This window comes from Montipora foliosa, chromosome 11 (assembly GCF_036669935.1).
Source record: "Montipora foliosa isolate CH-2021 chromosome 11, ASM3666993v2, whole genome shotgun sequence".
In the NCBI taxonomy this organism is placed as follows: Eukaryota; Metazoa; Cnidaria; class Anthozoa; order Scleractinia; family Acroporidae; genus Montipora; species Montipora foliosa.
The window spans coordinates 19,567,790-19,592,546 of record NC_090879.1 but is presented as its reverse complement, the minus strand read 5'-3'; the positions used below and the strand labels follow the sequence as shown (position 1 = coordinate 19,592,546).

Here is a 24,757-nt window from a genome sequence, read left to right as displayed (position 1 = left end):
CTTCATTGTTTTATTTTCGCTGCGTACAATCAGAAGCTCCTGCTGGTTGTCCGTGTTCCTGTAAGACTTTCTTGCGAAAATGGTTCGAAAAAAGCCATTTTGTGCGTTAGTTTCGTTACTAATTCTCTCTGTCACTTGGCGTTCGTTTTCAAAGCCGCTGGACGAAACAAACAAGTATGTTTCGTGGTTGAAACGACTCGACGATGACTTACGTAACAAAATCATGTCCAAAGGTGTATGCTTTGCTTGTAAGCTGTTAACGTTCTTGGCTCAAGTGGTGTTTTTGACAAAGAACGTCGAAGATGCTGTGCTTCATGAATTAACGGTAGCTTGCAAGGAACTGAAGATAGAGGACGATAGAGTTTGTGTGAGTGTTATTTCCGAATTCAAGAACGAAGTGTTGTCAGTAATAGACAAAGTGTTTCTGGATCCCAATGAGGTCTGTGGAACTCTGTTGGGTCAAACCTGTGCTCATAGCAGAGATCCAAGCCGATTCTGGAACGTAACGATACCTGAAAAGAAGCCACCTGTAAAGCCTATACCACCACCAAAGGTATGATGCCATATATTTGTACTTTTTAGATTAAAAATTTCGTTATTTCTTGTTTCGAGTGAGCGCGAACAGCTGATTGTTCACAAGATCATGTGATAGGCTTCAGTCATGTTTTCAATTAGAGTCTTGCACGTGTTGTTATCACGGTATAATATGACCAGTTTTAGATGAGTCGACATTGATTTGATTACGTTTGTGCCGATGTTTGGTGCTTTGCCGAAAGCACAAAGGTATATTTTTGCATTTTGCACATCACCTGACCTTTCAGTTTTGAATTTACCTTTCAACACAATAACGTTCCTGAAATGTTTCAGGGTGTTAATAATGGTCTTCTGACTTTGACATGAATTTCAATTTGTGTGTTTGACCTGCATTTTTATTAAAATATACAACAACAACATTAACTGATATTTGGTTAACTGATAATTATTTGGTTAAGTATCAAAGGTTTCAAAAATAGCAAAGCAAATGAACTCGACAACATACCAATTGAAGTCTGGAAAACTGGTGCCTTGAATCAACAATTGCTTGACATCTGCAACAAAACATTTAATGGTGATCAACCGAATATATGGGTTAAAAGTGGAATAATACCACTTCCAAAGAAAGGTGACTTCGGTGACACAGGAAACTATTGTGGTATATCCTTAACTGTCACAGCCGCGAAAATCTATAACAAGATTCTATTAGATCGAAGAAGACCTCATCTGGATCCTCTGCACAGAGTGAACCAAAATGGATTTCGTACGGGTAAATCTACACTGTCACAAATTTTAACTTTGCGTAGATTCATAGAGGGAATAAAAGATGAACGGCTACCTGCAATATTGACTTTCGTAGACTTCAGTAAAGCCTTTGATTCGATACATCGTGGGAAATTGATGGAGATCTTGAAGGCCTATGGAATTCCAACAAAGATAGTGGATGCCATCAACATACTCTACAAGGACACTGAAGCACAGGTGATAACTCCTGATGGTGATACAGAATTCTTTGAAATTCTTGCGGGAGTTCTGCAAGAAGATACACTCGCACCTTTCTTATTTATCCTAGCCCTGCATTATGCCCTTAGAGAAGCTACAGTACTAGAGAAACACACTGGGTTCACGCTTACACCACGGCAGAGCTCCCGTCATGTAGCAACATACATCACTGACACTGATTTCGCAGATGATCCTGCCCTAATTTCTGACTATCTTGAAGAGGCACAACTTTTCTTATTAAGACTGGAGGTTTCTGTGAAAATAGTGGGTCTGCATGTTAACGACAAGAAAACAGAATGCATGCTGTATAACCAACCTGAAGGAGATCTTGTCACACTGGAAGGGAACAAAATTAATTGAAGGAAGTAGATAACTTTAAATATCTTGGTTTGTGGATACAATCCATTCAAAAGGACATGAATATAAGAATTGGACAAGCTTGGAGTGCACTCAACAAAATGATGAAAGAGTGGAAATCAAACCTACAAAGCCATCTCAGAGTAGGTTTCTTTCGGGCTACTGTTGAAAGTGTACTGCTTTATGGTGCTGAATGCTGGACGATGACTGGAAAGATGAGGAATAGATTGGATGGTACATACACAAGAATGCTCAGAGTGCTCAGTTCTTGGAGTTTCCTGGAAGGAGCATAAAACCAACAAAGAACTGTACACCAACTTTCCTAAGATAACAGATACACTGAAGATCAGGAGACTGCGCTTTATAGGACACTGTTGAAGAAGAAAGGATGAGGTGGTAAGTGAACTACTACTCTGGGAACCAAAGCATGGCTCAAGAAAGAGAGGAAGACCAGCAACAATTAACATATGTAGACCAGCTGCGAAATGATACTGGTTTGAGCATTGCTGAACTGAAGAGCATCATGGGAAACTGGAAGGAATGGATGAAGCTAGTTAATGGAGTTCGAGTTCACTCAAAATAAGCAAGCAAGCAAGCAAGATTAAATAAATACAACAAGAACCTGTTTACTGTAGTGGCCAGATTTCCTGGCCCCAGGAGAATGCATACTGGTATTTATATTTGGGGTGAAAATGAGCCTAAAGGTAGTAATATCTAAATACATGTAAATGGGAGCGATAAGAGTAAGGCAATGGGAAAGAAAAAGCCCAAAGAGGAAGATGGTGTACACTACAGCTACTGTACATGTACATGAAATCATTGTCGATGTGCACTATTACTAGAATTTGGGCTTGTCAGATGCACTGCAGCTGTAGATCTACATGTACAATGGTTGACAAAAATTAACTTAATGACAAAACCTGTAGAGAAATAATTATGTTAAGTTGGGAAGAATAATATTAATTACATGTATTGGTCAAGGGAAAACCAGCTTAAGAAAAGGCACAGAGAAGTGAAAAGATCTCATCTTGGGACTACTGTCAGTCAATGTGATCAATAACACAACTCCAATTACCTGGGCCAGACAGTATTACTCTATTAATTTTAAGCTTGTATAATGAGAATATATACCTTGGTTCAATTTTTGTATAGAAAGTGTAAAACAATCAATATTCCCTTATCATCAGTTTTCTTTTAAACTTGATTTCAGCCTGGTTCACCTGTGTCAAAGGTGTTGCAGTTTTCAGATGTACATGTTGATCACCTGTATCAAGAAGGCAGTGATCCAAACTGTGGAGAACCTCTCTGTTGTCGAAGTAATGATAAACCCCCTGGTATGTTAATTCAAGCTTGCAATACATGTATATGTTTTTTGTGAGCAGGCTCTCTCTTTGTGGAGAAGCAAGAAACAGAGGTAGAGGTCATGACCATAGATGAGAGTTCAGGGGCGTTGCAAACTAAAAGAGATCTTCCAACCTCTTTTTCCATACTGGATTCAAGCTAGAGCTACAATTTTGTCACAGACATTTCTAACCACCTTATCCCTGTAGTGCACCATTTTGCTTTTCGTTATACTGCAAGCTGATCAATGATGACATCACCAAGTAATTATATTTCAGCCAATCAGTATTTTGCATTCAAAATATGGATGCAGCATTCTAGATTCCTAAGGGGTGCACACAGGCTCTCTTTCTTTCATCCAATTTGCCCTTCTTAATTGGTTGCCCTGGGATCGCAAAGAGAAAGGCTACTCACAGGGTAGTCCTGCAAAAATATAACATTGTTAGATACGCTGTATGTATCCAAATCACAGTTCTGATCATGTTATTCTTGTTTTGTTTTTTCATATATTTTAGCACCTGGAAAACCCAAAGCTGGGAAATATGGAGATTATTTATGTGATATTCCGCCAATTACATTTGAGAGTATGCTGCAGCATATTAACAAAACTCATCAGGTAATCCCTAAATCACTCAGATCTCAGACTGACATTAGAACAAAACAATGACATCTGTCTTGAAGGAATCAAAAATTAATGGCAATTTTCTTTTTAATCTTTCCTGTTTATACAGGATATTGATTATGCAATATGGACTGGAGATATTCCCCCACACAACATTTGGAATCAGTCACGTTCAGATCAGGTAATCCTGCAAAAGTATAACATTGTTAGATACACTGTATGTATGCAAATCACAGTTCTGATTCTTAGACCTTGCATGCTACACATATTTGAATTGGTTCAAAAAGTTGTGAGTCACTAGTGAATATTTTGCTCAAATTTTGAAAAAAACCTAACCACCTTGTTACCAGTAACAGTAATAATCTTTAAATGGCCTTGTATTAAGGGCAGTTACAAAAGTCGGATCAGATCAACTTCGATAGCTCAGCTCGGATCAAGTGAAAAATGGTTTGTAAGTGAAAACTATTCAACGTTTGCCCCGATTTCACCGAGGTTAGCTTAAAGATTAGGGCTAGGGGGATTTCTCAAGGCCTTATCAAATCTTTTATGTCGATCCGCGGTAAGCAATCCGAGTTGATCCAATCCGACTTTTGTACCTGCCTCTTCTATTAACAGCAGCAGTGACAGATTGACAATGTGTAGCTCCCAGAGTTGTGTCAGAAGAGCGTTTTATTAAATTCAGTATGTCAGTCATATAAATATGTCCTGTGTTTTTTTTATCTGTTCGAATTTTGAGCAATCTTGTATGGTGAGAAATTATTTTTTGCACAGATATCAGCCCTAAACTATGCTGTCAAAATGGTGTCAAAATACCTGCCAGGGCTAAAGATATATCCAGCTGTTGGGAATCATGAGAGTGCTCCGGTGAATAGGTAACTTATTTTGCACACAACTGAAATACATGTACTTAAGGCAGAAGCCCCCATTTAAAGTACATCTAAGTGCATATACATTGTGTTTTAAGCAGAGTCTAAACGATCTTTGGTTTCATGGCATCTTGGCCTGAGTTTTCCAAAAACCTGTTAGTGTTTAGTGTTTTCATTGCCCAAGTACAATTAACAATAATATTATTTGATGAGCGTGTGTTGGATATGAGATGGTAAATAACCAATGAGGCGGCCATAGCACTGTGTTGTCTATAATAATAACCAGCCTAATTTCCAACAAGTGCGAATAGCATAATAGTAATAGTAATAATAATAATAATAATAATAATAATAATGAACTTAATTTATTTTAAAGAATTGTTTTATTAAAAACACCAACAAATTATGGATAAATCTTCCCTACTTTATTTTGTACATGTAAAAACAAAAAACGATATGTACAGTTAGTGTTATTTGTAGAGCATGGTATAATAGCTTGTATACCATCATGGCTAAGCCAATCAAAACTCTAGAATTGCTTTATCCAATGATCTAGTTTATAATAAGTTTATTTATGTCATGAGGATGGCATTGATGGTGATGGTGATAAGTATAACATCATAAAATGATAAAATCAAGTTCTTTTATGCCTTACATTGCCCTATTTTCCATCCAGCTTTCCTCCACCGTCAATAACAGGTGCTAATTCAAATCAGTGGTTAAGAGACACTCTAGCAGACCACTGGAAGATCTGGCTTCCACACAATGCGCTACCTACAGTTGAAAAGTAAGATTATGAATTTTGTAGCAATCTCAGTAATAATGGAATGCAGACTTAAAAATAGGAATGTATTTGAGCAGTTGTCAAATGACTGTCGAAAGTGATTACAAGATTGCAATTGCTACGCTGAGTGATTGGTTTTATAAACTTGTGCCAGTTTAACAACCAATGAGAAAGAAAACCAAAACCACATGCAGTTTTTCCCACCCTTTGAGCAAGTTACATGGAAATGGTAGGGAATTAGATTGGTTTATTGCGCAGTTTACACCTGCCGTGATTGGTCAAAGTAATTACTTTGGTATTTGGTTTACGACATTCAATTGAAAACTGCTCTATTAATGATATAATACTCCATTCTTCTCTAAAAAACTTTGCACATCAAAAGTGGTGCAGAAGCTGAAAAGGTCACTGATTTATTACAATGTATATCATTGATGGACCAATAAAATATATTTGATGGTCATTTCATTGTATCCAAAATTATATTGATTGATAAAATCCAAAACTGATTGATTGGTCGATTAGTGATGGTGTGAAGTGATTGTTAAATTAATGATCGGTGGTGCAAATAAGAACCCACAAGAATTACATGTACTTTTTATTACTTTGTTTGAATGAACTAAGTATACTGTAGTATTCGCCTTTGACTCTTTTTTTTTTTTTTTGGTCGCGATTTTTAAAGGACATGCATTAGATTTTTTGCCAATGGTAATTTATGTGTTCATTTATTTCCTTAATTTATTTTTTCATTAATTTCATCAATACTAAGTCAACCTAAGTAGGATTCTACCTCGATATCTCATCATTCAAAGGCGGCTATTTCGATGACTACTAGATCACAAAAAGACTATGTGACAGATGAAGGGGGGAACATTTCTTCAACAATAATTGGGGCCTGAAACAAGTTTCTGTGTTTTCATTGCATGCAATTAATCATCCAGTTGTTGTATGACTCAGTAACACGACTCACCTCGCTCATTTCATAATTCTATAATTCTCCCTGTATTGTTAGAAAAAGTGTTAAATATTCTTAAATACCATCATGGAAACCTGGAAAGCATCTGTTTACTGGTTTTGATTGGAATCAATGCTGTTAACAACAGCTTTAATTGATGTGAACAACTATTCTACTATCGTACTTAACCCTGTGGTTTTGTCACAGAATGTGGACTTTAGACTTCAGACTACGCAATTGACCTCTTTAGCTTGTATGTTTTGTTTTCCCATTTCAGACCAATAAGAAAACAATACGCACAAGCTAAACAGGCTAATTGAACTGGATATTGTCCAAGATATTGTTAACTCGTTAACTCCTGAGGGTTCCCCATTGACGAGTAAAATCGTCTGGCGTTAGACAGAGTAAAGTCGGGCCGGTTTAGGCTATCCCTAGCCTCTTGTTTATTTTGAACTGTATGCCACCCCCTTTCAGAATAGGGGAAAAATAAAACTCTTCAAGACCTCTACCTAGTGCAAGACTAGTGCTATTTGTGCATTTAGTGGGTTTTGAGGATGCGGTCCCTAATTTCCCTGTGGTATTAACATCCTTAATTGAATCAGGATTAATAATAAATTACTGTTGGTAAGTCTTTTATGTATAATGACTGCAAGGGGTTTGTGGTATGTACACATAGTGCTTCGTGGCAGATGAATTGTGTGCTCTCCTTCACAATGGCCTCTCTGAATTCATTAAATGTTGTTTTTATGAGTGATGCTTGTCATGTTTCTTCACTTTCCATGCAGGCCAATCAACTATTACTGAGACTTTAAACTGTGCACTTTTCCACAGTGTTTCCATCATTCTGGTTCAGTTAAGAAAATTTAATTGAAGTACCATTGCATTTATGTTTCAGGGGAGGTTTTTACACTTTGTTGTTATCCAAAGGATTCAGGCTGGTTTCACTGAATATGAACTACTGCAACAACTTCAACTGGTTTGTTTTAAAGGGGACATAATTATAGACAAGTGTACTGTAGCTTTTGAGTGGATGTCCAGTAGCGGTTGTTAAGGACGGTGCCTACTATTGTTATCGCGCATACGTTCTGCGCATCTCCAGATACTCGGATTTCCTATCACTGATGCTTACTAATACAGGGATATTTTTGCGCGGTTTAAAACTATCCGGAGAAAGTAGATCTTAGTAAGTACTCTTGGTATCCAAAAAGAAAATTGGGGGTAACCATGCATTTTTGAGAGATAATTAAGCTTCAATTTAAGAAAGAACGCCATACATTGCTTTGTATTTTAAAGCTTATTTTTTACAAATATTATTCATGAATTATCTTTGAAAAATGCATGGTTACCTCCAATTTTCTTTTTGGATTTCAATAACACTTAATAAGAGCTACATTTCCTGCATAATCACACACAGGGGCAAAAATGTCTTTAATTAGTAGGCACTGTCCTTAATTAACCCATTGACTCCTAAACCGGCCCCCTTTGACAAGTAAAACTGTAGACGGCATTAGACATTCTGAGTAAAATTGTCTAGTAAGTCTGATCACTCACAGACTGGAGTCGATGGGTTAATTAAACATTAATTATTCTCGATGGACAGCCAGTGTAGCAGGTCGGTTGTTGTTTGAACCCACAGTTTGCAACAAAAATGTTGAGACTCTTTCACTTTAATTAAGCATCTGTCTAACATATTTTTGGATCTTTCTCACATTTTTACCACCCCTGCCCAATGGACCACTTTGCAGTGATATGTAATGTTGTAGCTACATGTAAGTTACGTGGCCTAAGAGTGGAAGCAAGGCCCACCGGTGACTCTGTTTTGTTACTAACCTTTGTACTTTTCTTATGTTAATGTAGACTAATTAGAATTACAACAACACAATATTTACATGATAAAAGCAGTGAGGTCTGTATCGATACAAGGTCACCGGCATCCTCGCAGCCATTTACATGTATAGACTAAGTCACTTAGCAAACAAATGTAAATGTGGCCTATTCCCTCCTTCCTTGATCAATGTTGTACACTGATGTATGAGACACTAGTACAATAAGTTGAGATGGACAACAGTGCTGATCAGGAGGTGGCCATAAAGCTTACATATTGTCCAATATACATGAACTGAGTCGGGTCGTCAATTGCTGTTGACAGTCTGACTCACGGGATGTCAGGTCATGAAGTTAAAAAGGAAGTAAGCTTTACTGCCGGAAGTCAAACTGCCTGGGGCAGCTTCAAATATCTGGATGGATCGTGACGATCCGATCAGGTCGTGATGACTCAAAGCATTTTGGTGACTGAAAAGTCGACCCAACTATTGGAAGCGTCAGGTGTTGAGAAAAAGATAAAAACTTCCATGAACACAGGAGGCCGTGCTGCTCAAGAATGTTGTATGCTTCGTTCTCAAAGAATAGCGCCAAAAATATCTATATACGCATAGACAATTATACAGGTAGACTAGAAAAGCATTCACAAATGTCGCAAATGTCTCCTTAATACCCTGACAACATGCTGCTCAGAAACAGAAATAATGACTGACTGTAATAGTGCTCTGCAATGTTGAATGCTTCATTCTTTAAGCGTAGCAAGATCGCCGCACACTTCCTAAAAGTTGAAGCGAAATCACCACACGCGTCCTAAAAGCATCCAAAAAATGGTGAATGTTTCGTTCGTTCATAGCGAAATTAATACCCTGACAACGTCCTGCTCAGGACTGTTGTAGGCCTCGTTCTCAAAGAGTGGCGGCTTAAATACCGATATGTGCATGAACAACTATAAACGTCATACAGAATAACACTTACAAATGGGTAAATGTTTCGTTCGTTTGTGTTCGTAGTGGCATTAATACTCTGGCAACATACCATATGTGCATTGACAATTATAAACGTTCACTAGAATAAAAGAAAAGAGAAGGAGAGCATCGCAGTTGCATCGGATTTTTCATTTGTTTGTAGAGAATATTACACCCTAACTACAATTGTATAGTGTCAGCTAAAAAAGGTTGTGTGGAAAGAATGAAACATCACTAGAATAGCACACTCACTTATGTTGAATGGGTCTTCTGAAAGCATTGTACCAAAATCATTCAAAAAATGATTTCTTTTTTAGACGTGGATACGCAAAGTGTATCAATGGCTATTGTCAGGGGTCAGAGATATGCAAATTTGTCACTCACTCAGATGTAAACTAATCGATGGTGGTCGATAAGTGAGCGACCAATATCGATTTTTTCAAGACATGCCAGTTTGTCACCCACTCAGTTGAATTCAAATTGATATGGCAACGATCAATAAATTACTGATTTTGCAACGTTTCAGTTTCCGAAGTAATGCCACAACTTAATACGTTGAAATGTTCTTCCATTTTTCATCATTCGTTCCGACGGGATTGATACTTGTTGCAGTCAGCATATGTTTATACCGAGCCATTGTTCAGTGGAAGACTTAAGGTGTCACTCTGCTATGTGTGTTTAAAATGAATGCAAAGAGACATTTGCTCGTCAATCTACCAAGTTCACAGGTCCACTTGTATTAATTGGCAAAGGAGCATGCCGTGAGATTGCTGTGGACAGTGACAAGTGTGTTCACCTAAAGCTAACTACTGCTCGTTTAGTTTGATATTATTACATTATTCTTATAATTTTATTCTGTTGGTTATATTCAATACCTATAAGGTATACTTGTAACACATTTAAAGACTAAAGGTGCTTAAATGTAAAAGACAAGGTTAAAACTTCTCGATAGCTGTGGTTACATAGTTGAGAAATATCCATATGTTTCGCCATCACCTTGTTGTAGTTGAACAGTGAAGCATTCCTTTACGATGAGAATCAAACATGAATTGACCTCTTGTAGCCTGCACATTTTCCTATTGCAGACGACGTGATGTTCTCAAGGGAATTCTCTTTCAGCGCGTGCATAAGACGACATTTGAAAGATACTGTTCTCCAGAGTAACATAACATGGTCTGAAATGGGAAAAACAAAAATTTCGTGTACAAGCTGAAGAGGTCAATTTATTCTTTCCTAGCAAAATGGTTTATCCACTGGTACTTTCATATAAAAAATCAAACAGGAATCCAGCCATTGTTTCCCAACAAGATCAGACGGCAACTGATCACAACAGTACTTCCATTTTGTAAGCAATGTATCCATGACTTCTTCACAGTTCTCCTTTGATTTTCTGAAGTGTCACAATGATACACGAAAAGGTTTTCTAGAAAAGGAGAGCATACCTATAACATGTGGGGAGATAACTACTTGGTTACCACTTTAGTACATGTCCGTGTAGTGGCCGTTTTTTTTGGTGTTTTTTTTGTTTTTGTTTTTTTTTTTTTGGGGGGGGGGGGGAGGGGGGTTTAGCGATCAGTTGTCTTTCATGTTTCCCCGCCAATGAAGCCTGAAGAGATTCAGAGAACAGCCGTTCCTGAGGAAAAACAAGCTCAATTTAAACACCACTCAATCGTCAACTGGCTTTCTCCAAAATGCCATCTTCATCTGTTGAAGCCAAACAGACAAAAGCAAAACCAAATTAAGAACTTCAAAACTATTACCCAATATTAATCACCAAAATGCTTCGAAATCGAAAACAGATTTAAACTCGATCTCTTTAATATGAAAAACAGAAGGCTAATCTGTTGGAAGAACGTAACATCACAATTCATTTCATAAGTTTTGTACCCTTAAAACATCACTCCCAGAGGATAATACACAATAACAAACCTACCATACAGTCCTGCCAAATTCGTTTCCAGCTATCCGGTCTCTTTAATATGTTTAATTTTTGCTTCACCTTAGAGGCTAGCACTTCAATATTATGTGATGATTGCAAACAAGTAATGCAAATGTGTATATATGACACAGGACTAAAGTGTAATGGCAATTTAGAGTTATTGTTTCATTTCTGAATGTTAATTCCATAGATACATCTGTGTAATGATTAACAGACAATTTCAACCATTATCCTCGATAACAAATTGACTGACAGGATATTAAGCAAGCGGAATATTTCCCAATGCATGGTACTCTACCAATATTACCTGTAAAACTTGCTTTTCATAAGCCCAGGAACAACCTTACTGCGAAAATTTCTTCGACAGTCTCTCACCACGCGGCTCGACACGAACTGGTCTATATGTCATGACCTGAATCCAGATTTCAATCAGCCCACATTTTCTACAAGTCCCGCCACCTGAAATTTTTCAAAAGTCCGGTCCACTTTTCAAATGACATCTCGTCACAAACTTGACGGGTCGTCATGACCCAACACCATTTTCAGATGGCCTCACAGCCTCCAGTATACTTCACAAACATGTTTTTTTTTTTAAAGTCTCCCACCACTTGACATTCCAAAAGTCAGGTTGACTTTTCAAATGACGGCTCGTCACGAACTAGACGGGTGGTCACGACCCGTGAACATTTTCAGAAGGTTCCTTGAACCTTCTTCCTGTTACTTTACTTCCGCAAACACCACAAGCCCACCTTCGCTTGATGGATCGTCTTCACCAAAAAGTCGACCCGACTCTGTGCATGTGTATTGGACAACCCTCCCATAAAGAGTGATCTGTTGAGTTTTTAGGGTACTGGTATTTGCTGGAATCCTGTGTATATTGGAAAAAGGGAACAAACACATTCAAAATATTAATACTAGATTTTATAGCAATGGTCAATTACCATGGTAATAATGAAATTAAATCTATCAAGAAAGAATCTGAACAGTAAGCTTGGTCAAAAGACAAGAGAATAATATAATACAATGCCTACTTAATTGGCTACTCCCCATGGGGAATTTGATAATCAGGTTTTCTGTTTGTCTTGCCATGTCACCCTGTTTTGGCCTATGACAGCCTATGTCTTGTTCAAAGTATAGAGTGAAATAATATTGTATACAATTTGAACTTTTTGTTTCCGGAATTCATTCAGCTTACTATTGAATTGCTACAGTAACTGTAAATGTGAGGTTGAGGTTGACAGAATTACCATATATCTTCCTTTACCCTCTGATTTTAGAGTAGCCTTGTGTATTTAGCTAATATCTCCAAGCATTTACCCTCCCAACTGTGATATACCACAAAGGACAGACTGCAACAAATTTTTGTCATGTTCGTTGTTGTGTTGAAGGTGGTTGATGATAAATAATGTTGATCCAGCTCAGCAGCTTCAGTGGTTAATAGACACCTTACAAGAAGCTGAGGACAATGATGAAAAGGTTTGTACCATTTTACATGTAATAACCTTTTAAGAAACCGGTCATTATTTATGTAGGGGGATGGAAAAAATGGGGGGGAGGGGGTTCAAGGTTATTTCAGATTGGCTAGAGGGCAGCTAAACTATTTTATAAAGAAGTTTAGGAGGGGTCTGGTGTTCTAATATTCTCCTCTCACAATTTGAACGGTTGTTTTGAGTCCAGAGGGATGGGTTCAGAGGGACAGGTTAAAAAAACTCGCAGCACATGTTTTATCAGGTCTTAAAAAACACTCTGATACACCTTGTGTTTTTAACCCCAATAAAACACTGCGGCTAGTTTATTGAACAACTACAACATCACTTTTATGAGGGGCCCATTGGCCAAGGTGGGTAAAACAGTTAAATAGCAGAGGGCAAACAGTATATGTGAAATGTATGAAGGGGGTAGTTTCTGAAGAAACTGTGGTGCTGCGTCGGTGGGGAAGTAGTATACAAAAATTTGGTTTTATCAACGGAGTTGATAAGGTAAATTGGCCACCATACAGAGATTCTAAATTTCTATGTGAAATGTACCTTAGTAATGCTAAGTAATACGATTTTATGCAAATTCCATTGTTTTCTTTTGTTTAAACTACTATTTTGTGCAACTTAGTGATTCGTATTTTACAGAAATTCTGTGTGGCACTCTGTTTGCAAAGTAACTAATCATGAATCTTATGATTGTATGTTACATACATTTTAACATACTTACAGCATATTATAAGAGGAGATATGAGGTGAGGAGGGTAAAGAAGGGAGGCCGGCTTGCTATATACATGGCCTGCAAGGAGGGGAAGCTTATAGAAATCTTGCTCTTTCCAACATATTTTTTCCTATCTTAAAGATGCTTTATATTACTCCATCCCTATAGCAAAGGAAGATGGGAAATTCCTAAATTTTGAGTGGACAGGGAAAAATTATCAATTCACTTGCTTACCAAATGAGTTATCATCTGCACCCTGCATTTCCACTGAAATTCTGAAACCTGTTTATGCCATTTGCGATCGATCAGGCATACATGTATTTGTATGGGGCACATTGATGACTCTCTACTCACTGACCAGAATTTTGATTCTCGCCACAGAAATATAGTGGATACTGTTTGTTTGTTTTCAAAACCTTGGCTTCACGGTTCACCCTGAGAAGTCTGTGTTTCACCCCCAGCAAAACTGGAGTTTCTGGGATTTGTACTTAACAGTACTACTGTGAGAGTGACCCTCACTGCAGCCTAAGCTAGGAAAGCTAGATCTGCTTGTGAAAGATTACTGCTCCTTGCTTCAAGTTTTCCAGCTGTGGAAAAAATCAAGGCACTTTGATTCTTTAATGACCCTATCTACCCAGTCTAGAGAAGAATTGACTTGGTGGGCAAATCATACTCTGATGTACTGTATCAAAACCCATTTGCCATGGGAACCCTGACCTCATTTTAACAACTGATGCATGAAACCTAGGTTGGGGAGCGGTACGTGAAGAGACCTCTACAGGAAGGTTTTGGAATTGTGAGGAACAAAGAAATCACATAAATTATGTTGAACTGAAAGCTCTTCTATTGGAATTACAATCCCTTTGTGCTGATTGTCGTGGGAGACACATAATTTTTCAGTCAGATGACACCTCTACAGTATCATACATGAATGCAATGGGTGGCATTAAATCCTTACAATGCATTGGCATAGCAACCATGATATGGGACTGGTGCTCAGTGCCCCTCACATTCCAGGGTCTGAGAACATTCCAGCAGACAAGGAATCTAGAGCTTTAAGAGTCAACAGAATGGTCATTATCTCAAGAGATTTTCTAATGTTGTACAGACACAATGGGGGATGTTTGAAATTGACCTGTTTGCCTCTAGACTAAGATTGAAAAATATGTTTATTTTATTTTATTATTTTTATTTATTTTATTAAACTTTGCCTTCTAAATTAACTATTAACAAAACATGACGACGTAAACAAAAAATAAACAAATACTGGGTTAAGGCAGGGTGACCACAACAGCTGACGCCAATTACTGTGGGCCCAAGATTAACAAAGCTCTTAACACTCAAATAAAATAGTAAAATATAGAAAACTAATAACAACACGAAATAGGCTCTGAAAGGTTGCGTGGCGTATTACATTTTAAGCAGACAGATTTCCAGGTTCTAGGGTCCTCAATATCGAAGGGCGAGATAAGTGCATCTTTGTAGTATGAGGAGAGCAGAGATTTAAATTGGTTTAGAGTTACATGTTCATATCTTAACTGCAGGGGGAGAGCATTCCAGATTCTAGAAGTTCTTACAAAAAAAGAGTGCTGATAAGTAGAAGTGCGGCATTTCTTTGGTCTGAAAGATTTTGCATTGCTAGCGCTTGCTCTAGTGACCCTTATGGGAACAATGCGTTCAGGGAGCACGTCATGTGATACACAAACAATACCATTGGTGGCCTTAAAGAAAAAGACCAAGTCCCAAAACTCATGCCAATAACAGATAGGTAGAATATCAATTGACAAGAGCCTGTCTCTATAGCTTTCCTCACATAGGAAGGGTAGATCTAAAATAAACTTTGAGGCGCGTCGCTGGACGCGTTCGATGCGTCTTGTGAGGTCTATTGTTTGCGGAGACCACACTTGAGTGGTATAGCCAAGAGCAGGACGTACGATAGCTAAGTAGAGAGTTCTGCGGGTGCTTGAGCTTTGAACGTCCATCGCACATCTACGTATGAGCCCCAGTAACTTGTTTGCCTTAGCGCACTGTTCGAGCATGTGCTTTTCCACGTTAAGTCGGAACTAACGTAGACTCCGAGGTCTTTCTCATGATTGGTGACCTCTAGCGGCTTATCATTTATCTCGTACTGGAACTCAACTGGATTGAACTTTCTTGTGATGTGCTGCTGCTTGCATTTCTTTTGGTTAAAAACCAAGCCTGAGGAGATAGGCCAGGCCTCCAGATTGTCTAGGTCGTTTTGCAGGAGGATAGCGTCTTGGGTGGAGTCAACCCTCCAGTACAGCTTGGTGTCGTCAGCAAATGAGGCCACTTTCGAGTTCACCACAACATCAGGGAGGTCATTCACATACAAGAGAAACAATATTGGTCCCAGAATGGAACCCTGGGGGACTCCTGACGTGACATCCATCTCGGGGGAACTGGTACTGAGTAGGGTAACCCGTTGTCTCCGGCCTAACAAGTAAGACTGGAACCATGACAATAGGTTTCCAGAGATGAGGAAGTTGGTCTGGAGCTTGTTCAGCAACAGAGTATGATCGACCTTGTCGAATGCTTTCTACATATCCATGTATATAATGTCTGTTTGCTTGCCAGGGTCCAGTAACAAGCCGATGTGATCGTGTACTTCAAGAAGTTGGGTGGTGCAAGATTTACCTGAAGTGAAGCCATGTTGGATGCAGCTGATAAGGCAGTATATGTGGTCACATATTTTGCCCAGCACACAGTGTTCAAGAACCTTGGAGACTATTGAGAGGAGAGAGATTGGGCAGTAGTTATCTACGTACTGTTTTTCTCCTTTTTTGTAGACAGGAATGATATTCGCCAGTTTCCAGTCGTCCAGTAGCGTACCGCAGCAGAGAGACAGGTTAAACAGCTGAGTTAGTGATGGAGCTATTTGCTGCCCTGTTTCCTTGAGGAGATGACAGGGGATGCCGTCTGGACCAGTAGCCTTGTTGGGATCAAGGGCTAGCAGAGCCTCCAATACATCCTCCATGGTAAAGCATAGATGCGATATCAGCAGGGCTTGAGGCCGTGCGAGTTGGTGTCGATACCCCTTCGCCGACGCCCATTGACATGGTATCGGGAAAATTAGACTCTTTACTACTGAGTTTAAATACCGACCAAAATCTCTTTGGGTTGTTACGGAGGTCGGAGTCCAGAGAATTAAAAAAGTTAGTTCGGCTCTCCTTGATCATATTTTTCACTTTGGCTCTGACTTCCCTGAATTTAGCCCATAGAGAGTCAGTTGGGGAACTCAAAAATTTCTGTCTTGCAGACTCATTCTTCCTGAGGGCGTGAACAATGTCTCCATTGATCCAGGGTGGGTTGTTGCGCCCCTGAACCGCAGCGAGGAACGCGTCCTTCCACTGGTGCCAGCTTATGTTGACATTGTCCGTGTTGATCGTGCTACACAGATCGATGTCCCCAATGGCTGAGCGAAGCCCATTGAAATCTCCTCGGCTATAGTCGTACACTGTTCGTGTTATGGTAGGCGCGGCTTTCCTTGAGATCTTTAAATAGAATATGATGGTGCCATGATCCGTGAACAGGCCGCTTTCTTCTGGACTGAGTACAGAAATATCATTTACTTGACTAGCAATGCTAGTAATAACAAGATCTAGGACATTATCACCTCTAGTTGGTATCGTGTTCAGTTGTGTTAAGAAAAAATCGCTTAACTGTTCAACGAACGCAACTTCATCAACACCTTTGGTTCTCTCAGGCGATTCCCAGTGGATTTCAGGGAAGTTGAAGTCGCCGGCGATTAGCATATTGCTGCAGCATGACGAGAGTTTAGCCAAGTAGATATTAAATTTATCCGACCAGTCCTTCTCAGGTGTTGGAATTCTATAACAGCAGCAAGCTACTATTTTAGCTTTCGATTTAGTTGTTAGTTCCAAAGACACGGTTTCCAGATCCGAGTAATTTAAATCAGCGATTTCGTGACAAGAGCTGAAAGAGTTCGCTTTGACAGCTAATAATACACCGCCAGCGCGGCTTCCCCGATCTCTCCGGTAGATTACATAGCCTGATGGTAGAATTTCCTTGTTTTCAACGAAGCTAGTCAGCCAGGTCTCAGTTACCCACACAACATCAGCCTGCTCGGATTGAACAAGTTCCTGAAAGCGAGATAGGTTGCACACTTTTTTGCCGTCAGCTTTGTTATGTCATGAAGACCTGACCCTGGGGCACAGTTTATCATTGATCTTTTCATGAATTGGCATCTTCATTATCATTATGCCTGTCCACTTTTTTAGCCTCATTGTCAAGTGTTTATAGAAGATCGAACAAGATCAATCAACAGGAGGTCTAATTGTTCCACTATGAACAACACAACCCTAGCTTACACTCCTTCTGGATCCTCTGACAGATCATCCTCTAGCACTTCCCCAGTCGGACAGCTTCTTGTACCTGCAACGAGCAATGAGGGGGAGGCAGTGTGGCCCAGTGGTTAGGGTGCTTGCCTTGAGATCGGGAGATCCAGGTTCAAGACCCGCTCGGACCATTTGCTGTGTCCGTGGTTCAACTTCACAGTTGCATTTGAAAATAGCCAACTGGTTTGCCTGTGGCCAGTTGGGATTCTTAACAGTTGATCGATTGTTGTTGTTCTGTTCCGTCATTTCACTGGATGTGTTTCATTGGCCCTGAAAAGCCCTATGTATTGTATTGTAATGTAATGCAATTCACCCTCAGCAGAAAACTACAACTACTGGCTTGCAAAGTATAAGGGAGTCTCTCCAGCAGAGAACGACTTCGAGCAAAGCAACCAACATTTTCCTACAACAAGGCCTTACAAAGGGAATCTCTGTAGCTTGGACACATCCGCACCAACCATTGAGTATAGAACTGAAATTTGTTAGATCCATGAAATTGCAACTATTTGCAATTAACATTTTGTGTGAATGCATGGACATGTTACCTTGTTATTGACTAGAATTATATGGCTTCTAAGCTGTTTCAACATTTATTTCCTATTTGATATACATTGTTGTAGAGTTTGTTTCTGTTCAACCACAGATATACTGTATGCAGCATGTACACTGGACTACATCATCCTTAATCAATCATGTATCATGTGTATATTTATTCCTCTCATGTGAATGTCTGTGCTTTGAAATCTCATGGGGTCCCTGTAGTAGTAGTGACGAAATAGAATTGGAAAAATAAACGTGACTTACCTGTAAGTTGAAGTGTTATAATTGTATTTCTATGAGTCACCTACTACACAAGGAATCACATGCCCACCCTGGGCTAGAGCAAACCTCCCTACCCAAGGTTCATTTATCATCACTATGCTACATTCTTACAACAACACCGTAGTACAAGAGAGAACCTGGTGCATAACCCGGCCTAGCGACATTCACATTTCAAGCTTTGAAGACTGATGTGCGCATGCGTGATGCAATCTCATGTGATCCCTTGTGGTAGTAGGTGACTCATAGAATTACAATCAAACTTGAACTTAGAGGTAAGTCTCGTTTAATTTTCCAATTACTTATTATTATTAGGGGAGAGATTAAAAGGGTAAAGTGTCTAAATTGCCAAAGACAACAACAACAGAACCTGACAACCCATTCAGACCCTGAACCGCTGGGACATTTGACCCCTGCACTAGCACTCAGAGTGCTAACCATTAGATTACTGGGCCAACCACAATGCTATTCAGACAACTTCAACCAAAATTCTTTTATCTAATACACTATTGAATTAATTTACAGGTTCATATCATAGGCCACATTTTACCTGGGAACCCAAATTGCCTCAAACCATGGAGTTGGAATTATTACAAGATTGTCAATCGATATCAAAGCACTGTGACAGCACAGTTCTTTGCTCATACTCATGCTGATGAGTTTGAAATATTTTATGATGAGAAAACAAGGAGAATACCAACAAAGTAAGAGTCATTAAAATTTGCTTCCTTGCTTCCTGTTTGGGATGACAGATAAACCCTTCATGTTTGGTCTAAAAAGGCAGGAAATTGCATCAAAAATTTATAGTAATTTAAGTGAGGTATGCACAAGTATCTCTTGACGAAGTTTAAGTTAAACTGTATTCTACACACCTGTTTTTATAACTAAACCAAGTTCAATTCAAAAAATTTCTTGAAATCCCTTTTTAACACTCTCAACTAAATATTGGCATTACATGGTACTCTTAACTAGGACTTTTTTTAAAATATCTGTTTTGATTACATACAAAAGGTATGCCTGACATGACTCAACAGAATGTTTTTGATGTTCTTTTTGTGTACAGCATAGCCTTTATTGGTCCCAGTGTTACAACTTACCAGACACACAACCCTGGATACAGGATTTATGAAGTTGATGGAGACTATCCCAGTAGTTCCAGGGTACGTAAAGACAAAAGAATACAATATGTTTGTGTATCTTCTCCCATGACTTAAGCTTTTATTATTGCTTGACTTGGTGGGTGGCTGACAAGATGAATGGAAACCAATGAATCATGTCTAGGTAACACTACTATAAATAAATTGCTTTTTTGCAATTCTGTGGAAGTAATTCTGCATTGATTACAATGCAAATACACTGTAATCTTTCAGGGTTAGTAGCATCTACCAGCTGTAAAAATCTGTACAGTGTTCAATGTAAGTCTCAGTCTCTGGAGGGAACGTGTTTAAATTCTGTCCCAAGGCATAGAGAAACTTAGATGGAATAAGGGCATGCGCAGTACAAGGTGGTAATTTATTATATAGACAGGAGTGTGTTACTGGAAAATACACCACTCATAAAATTCATACGAAACTACATCTGGCACCCGAGTGGCGTATTTTCCATATCCTCACTAGTTAGGATATCAATGACATCATTTCCCGTCTTTGCATGGTTAATTGGACTGTGTCGAAAAGTGGGACAGGGACGTGGGGACTCGGGGACGCATTTTTACCATTTGTTCAACTTTTCATCATATTTCAAAAAATTCATCGTCCTTTGATCGTACCTGCGTGGTACCCCGGTTTTATGTTCCTTGTTTGTACAATGTTTCACAAAGTTATAGTAAAAAAATATATATATATACTTTCATTATACTACTATCAAGTTACACAGTGGAGTAATTTAGGTAAAACGAGGGGACAATTTTTTTTTGCCTTAAATCCTTATTTATTTGAAATGAGCAACATGAACGAAATGTTGGTATGACCATTTCTCATATCATTTTACAATTCCCTAAGTATATCGAGGCTTGAATTTCAATAATTGGACAACCCCACGAAAGAGCGAGTAGAAAGCTAAGTATGCAAATTTTAAATTAACATCGATTGGACAAATGCTTCCTCGTAGAACAAAAATATGCCAAGTTATGAGCTTGGTCAAGCCTTAACACTCTGGAGTCACGAGTTACTTAGCTTCTGTCGATGGTCCCTGTGATGACCAACATTTTCGACATTATCAACGGTAACAACGCGAATTTTTCATCAAAGGTAACAAATTGAACAAGCGCCAGGAAAGATGCAGTCACAATGCCGCCAACTACGACATTGGCACGGTATTCAACCATCAATTACAGAGAATTTGTAAGGCTCAAGTATTTGTGCAGCAATAACAACAGCAAACGCTGCATTGTGAGATTTTAGCCACAGTGTCAGAGCAATTGTCCATTACGTCCTCCGCTTTGTTTCACAGTCGAGCTCTGTTACGGGTGGCGAGAATTACTTTTCGAGAATCCAATTTTTGAATTTCGGTGTGTATTTAGCTGGTACTTGAAAAGCATACAGATGATCGTTATTGCAAAATAACACAAGGAATTTAACTTCCTTTTTACGTTAGGATGTTTTCCCATTTCTGAAATTCTGCATTTCGAAAATGCGTCGCCGCATCATGGAGTCCCGACGTCCCTGAGTTTCCGAGTCCTCACGTCCCCGAGTCCTCAAATCCCCTGTCTCCGCGTCCTCAAGTCCCCTGTCCCCGCTTCCCTGTGGCATTTTTTGACACAGCTGGTTGTTTGAGCAAACAGTCAGTGAAAAATGGTGATCGATAGATTCGTGAAATTCTCTGTAGCTGACGTAACATCCTTCTCTGAGAAACAAGAAAATGGTAACACTAAGAATAAAACTTCATACAGCTTAAAATTATTCAAGGCGTTCCTTGCAATTGAAGAAGAAATGCAAAAATTGAAGAAATTCCTGCCGTCGAGTGCAAGAATTTGCGGTAAAGTCTGTGCTCATTGATAGAAAGAAAAATGGTGAGTAAAACACTTCTGTCTGTGTAAACAAAGAAAATTACACAGTGGCTTGAAGATATGAATTTTTACCACTTGAAATAAAATTTATATCTTTGTGCTGTCGTGTAACATCATCTATTTTAATATTTTCCATGTAATTTGCATGAAGGAAGAGCGTAAAGCACCCACTCCAGCTCTGTAGAAGTTCTGGCCACCATTAATTTGATTGTATTAATTAACCACCCAAAGTGAACGAATGTGAGAATTATGTTGTTTAAATTGCATCCATTGGAAACTCGGAAAAAATCTGCTCCAGATGAGATTCGAATCCCAACCTTCCTTGATCTAGTCAGATATGCCCTAACCACTGAGCTACTGGAGACTCCATTGGCGGGCAAGGGTGAGATGTGGGTCTTTGACTCAAACTGCAGTCACCTTTTAAGCATATCTGAGTTACGACTAGATCTGCAGCTCGGATTTTCTTCCTACATGTAGTTTCCAGTGGATGCAATTTAAACAACACATGTATTAATCAAAACATTTTTACTTTGAATGTCATCTTTTTCCTTTAGATGGTACCGTATATGTATGTCTAAATCTGAATTCTTTGTTTTAGGTGGTACTTAACCATCAAACATATATATTAGATCTGGTTGAGGCTAATAAAGGCAATGTTCAGTGGAAACTGGAGTATTCTGCAAAGGTATGACTGTGTATTGTTCTTACAGCAACTGCGGAGTATATACTGTATTACATTTCCTTCTGTGCAGTGTTGTGATTTTCATATCCCATATTTTTTATGTAATTTGTATTTTTAGGAAGCCTATGACATGCCATCTGTGCTTCCTGAAGACTGGAACGACCTGGTCCACCGCTTTGCAAAAAATACAACTCTTTTTAACACCTTTAACAAGTAAGTGGTTCAAGGGTACTTTCTGGTAGTTCTTTGAAGTGGTCGTGTTTGTGATGTATCATAGATCCATAGCACTCAATGTCCACACAAAAGATTTTGCCCGTCTCACCTCTCATTCACTGTGAGGTTTTAAGTGCAAAGACAAAGACAAAGCGTTTATTCCCCACGGACTCCAAATGGTAGCCGAGGGATAAAGGTGAATGGTGCAGGAAGCATGGTGAAATTGATCTAAATAATAATTATTATTAAGTTCTATGGAAAAAGGTTTGCCAATCCTGACCCTTGATTTTTCTCAACAGACGTTTCGGCTAATGCTGAAGCCTTCATCAGTGATATGAAATCGAAGTTCGTTGTCATACGCTAAAGTAACGTAGCGCGAAGCTTCGCGCGTGACCATACAATTCATGCTTGCGCGATGCCTTTGTAGGCTTCTGGAAGTACGATATGAGCGTTACCAACGTTCGGGTCCAAAATAGAGTGCCAGGCTTCGAGGAAAAGTCGCTCGTGGTAATTGCCTTCGAAACCAACGACCTTGACGTTATCAAAGTTCATGTTGTGGCTGAAATGGCTTTCAACTTTGGAGTTTTGATCAAAACCTGCCACTGCTTTTTTGTTCTCCGCTGCTGGGGTCTTTTAATGATCTTTCTGTTTGGCCATAGTACACAAAATTACACTGAACAATTGATTTTGTACATTATGCCTGATTTCTGGCGGTCAGAATCGTCTAGCTCTTTGGGGCGCGGGAAAAGGCTGTTGATGGTTAGGTGTGGTTTGTAAGCTATTTTGACTTTTTGTTGTTTCAAAATGCGACCTATTTTCTCGGAAACGTCGTGTACATACGGCAATACTACAAAGCAATGTTGTTCTCGGCGGGTAGTTTGGTTAACGCCCTCTCGCAGTTCAGACCGCCAGAAATCATCAAGCACAAAATCAACTTAGAATGCATTGTCATGTCATTTCTCAAGAACTCATGTTACTTATTTGTAGGTATTTTTGGAAATCTGCTCCAGGACATCCATGTGATGATAGTTGTCGTTCAAGCATGCTGTGTCGGTTGATGACAGGACGCTCACACGACACCAGTGCTTGCACTCTTATGCAAGAGATATTTTCAGAAGAACACAGGCAACAGCTCGAGGAATCCTTGGTTATGTGCTAGCAACAGTGGCATCAACAGTATTTTTGTAATAATGGCAAGAAAAATTAATAATATAATAATATATAATAATATATTATTATTATAATTATTTACCAGTAATAATAATTCCTCAAGAAGTCTCCAACCTTAGGGCTATGTCTTGATAATACTAATTATTTATTTAAAAAGTAATACTGTAACTTAAAATTTTAGTTGTCATGGTTTGAGTTAGGACTGTGGATTTTCTTCAGTATTCTTGCATGAATAAAAAGTTATTTCCAATTTGTATTAATAGCCATGATGCTTGATACAGAGAAAAAGCCTCAAGTGAAAGTACTTTCCAGCAAGGTGAATACATAGACATCAAAGTAGCATTTTGTTTTCTATCAAGAACAATATTTTCCTCATCAATAAGTTTCCCAGGATCTTTCTTTGTCAGCTGAATAAAATTATTTTTTAAGAACTTATAAAAATCATAACTGTCATGTCATGTACTGACTGTTGTTGTTTGGTTAAAAGATGCAGAAGCACAAGTTTTGAATTTAGCGTTCAGTGGAAATTGTTTTTTTACAGCGGCGTTGCTAAAACAAGGGTAAGGGTAAGACCAAGGGTCACAGTGATGGCAAGGATACGAATACAGAAAGTATTCTAAAAATGCATAAAAGCTAACCTTAAACCTTTGTTTAGGCCTAATTAGGCCTAAGGTTAGCTTTTATGCATGTTTAGGATACTTTTTGTATTCGTATCCTTAGCCTTACCCTGACCCTTGGTCTTACCCTTACCCTCGTTTCAGAAACACCATTTTTACAGTGCTTAATTATTGAAAGAAAATGTTAGTATTCAGTGGCTACTACTGCGAGAAATGTAACTCTTAGGGCCAGTTTTGCTCTGAGGAAATGACCATTCTCTTCTGAACCAGTAGAATTCTGCATGAACGTTCTTCCTTGCTACAAAGAGTAGCTTATAAAAAGCTGAATACATACATTTAACGTTTAGCGTTTTTTAAATATCATTTGTGTTATTAGTAATTTATTGACAAAGGTAATCGTCCAGGTGTACGTTCTAAGAATGTAACAAACTGACAATGGTCTTTTTTATTGACTCTGGTTAGGACTATTAAATTTCAACAATTCAGTTTCACCA

The 24,757-nt window shown here is 38.8% G+C and overlaps 1 protein-coding gene across 1 annotated transcript; it reads left to right on the top strand.

Moving 5' to 3' along the window:
* LOC137975756 (sphingomyelin phosphodiesterase-like) lies at positions 1 to 24,757 on the top strand. The gene is made up of 13 exons (XM_068822932.1): positions 1 to 553; positions 3,104 to 3,227; positions 3,750 to 3,850; positions 3,966 to 4,037; positions 4,628 to 4,728; positions 5,399 to 5,509; positions 7,354 to 7,434; positions 12,572 to 12,659; positions 19,100 to 19,278; positions 19,638 to 19,734; positions 22,180 to 22,266; positions 22,382 to 22,476; positions 23,464 to 24,757. Exons 1-13 carry the CDS (start codon positions 80 to 82, stop codon positions 23,633 to 23,635), a joined length of 1,782 nt encoding a protein of 593 aa, XP_068679033.1. The 5' UTR covers positions 1 to 79; the 3' UTR covers positions 23,636 to 24,757.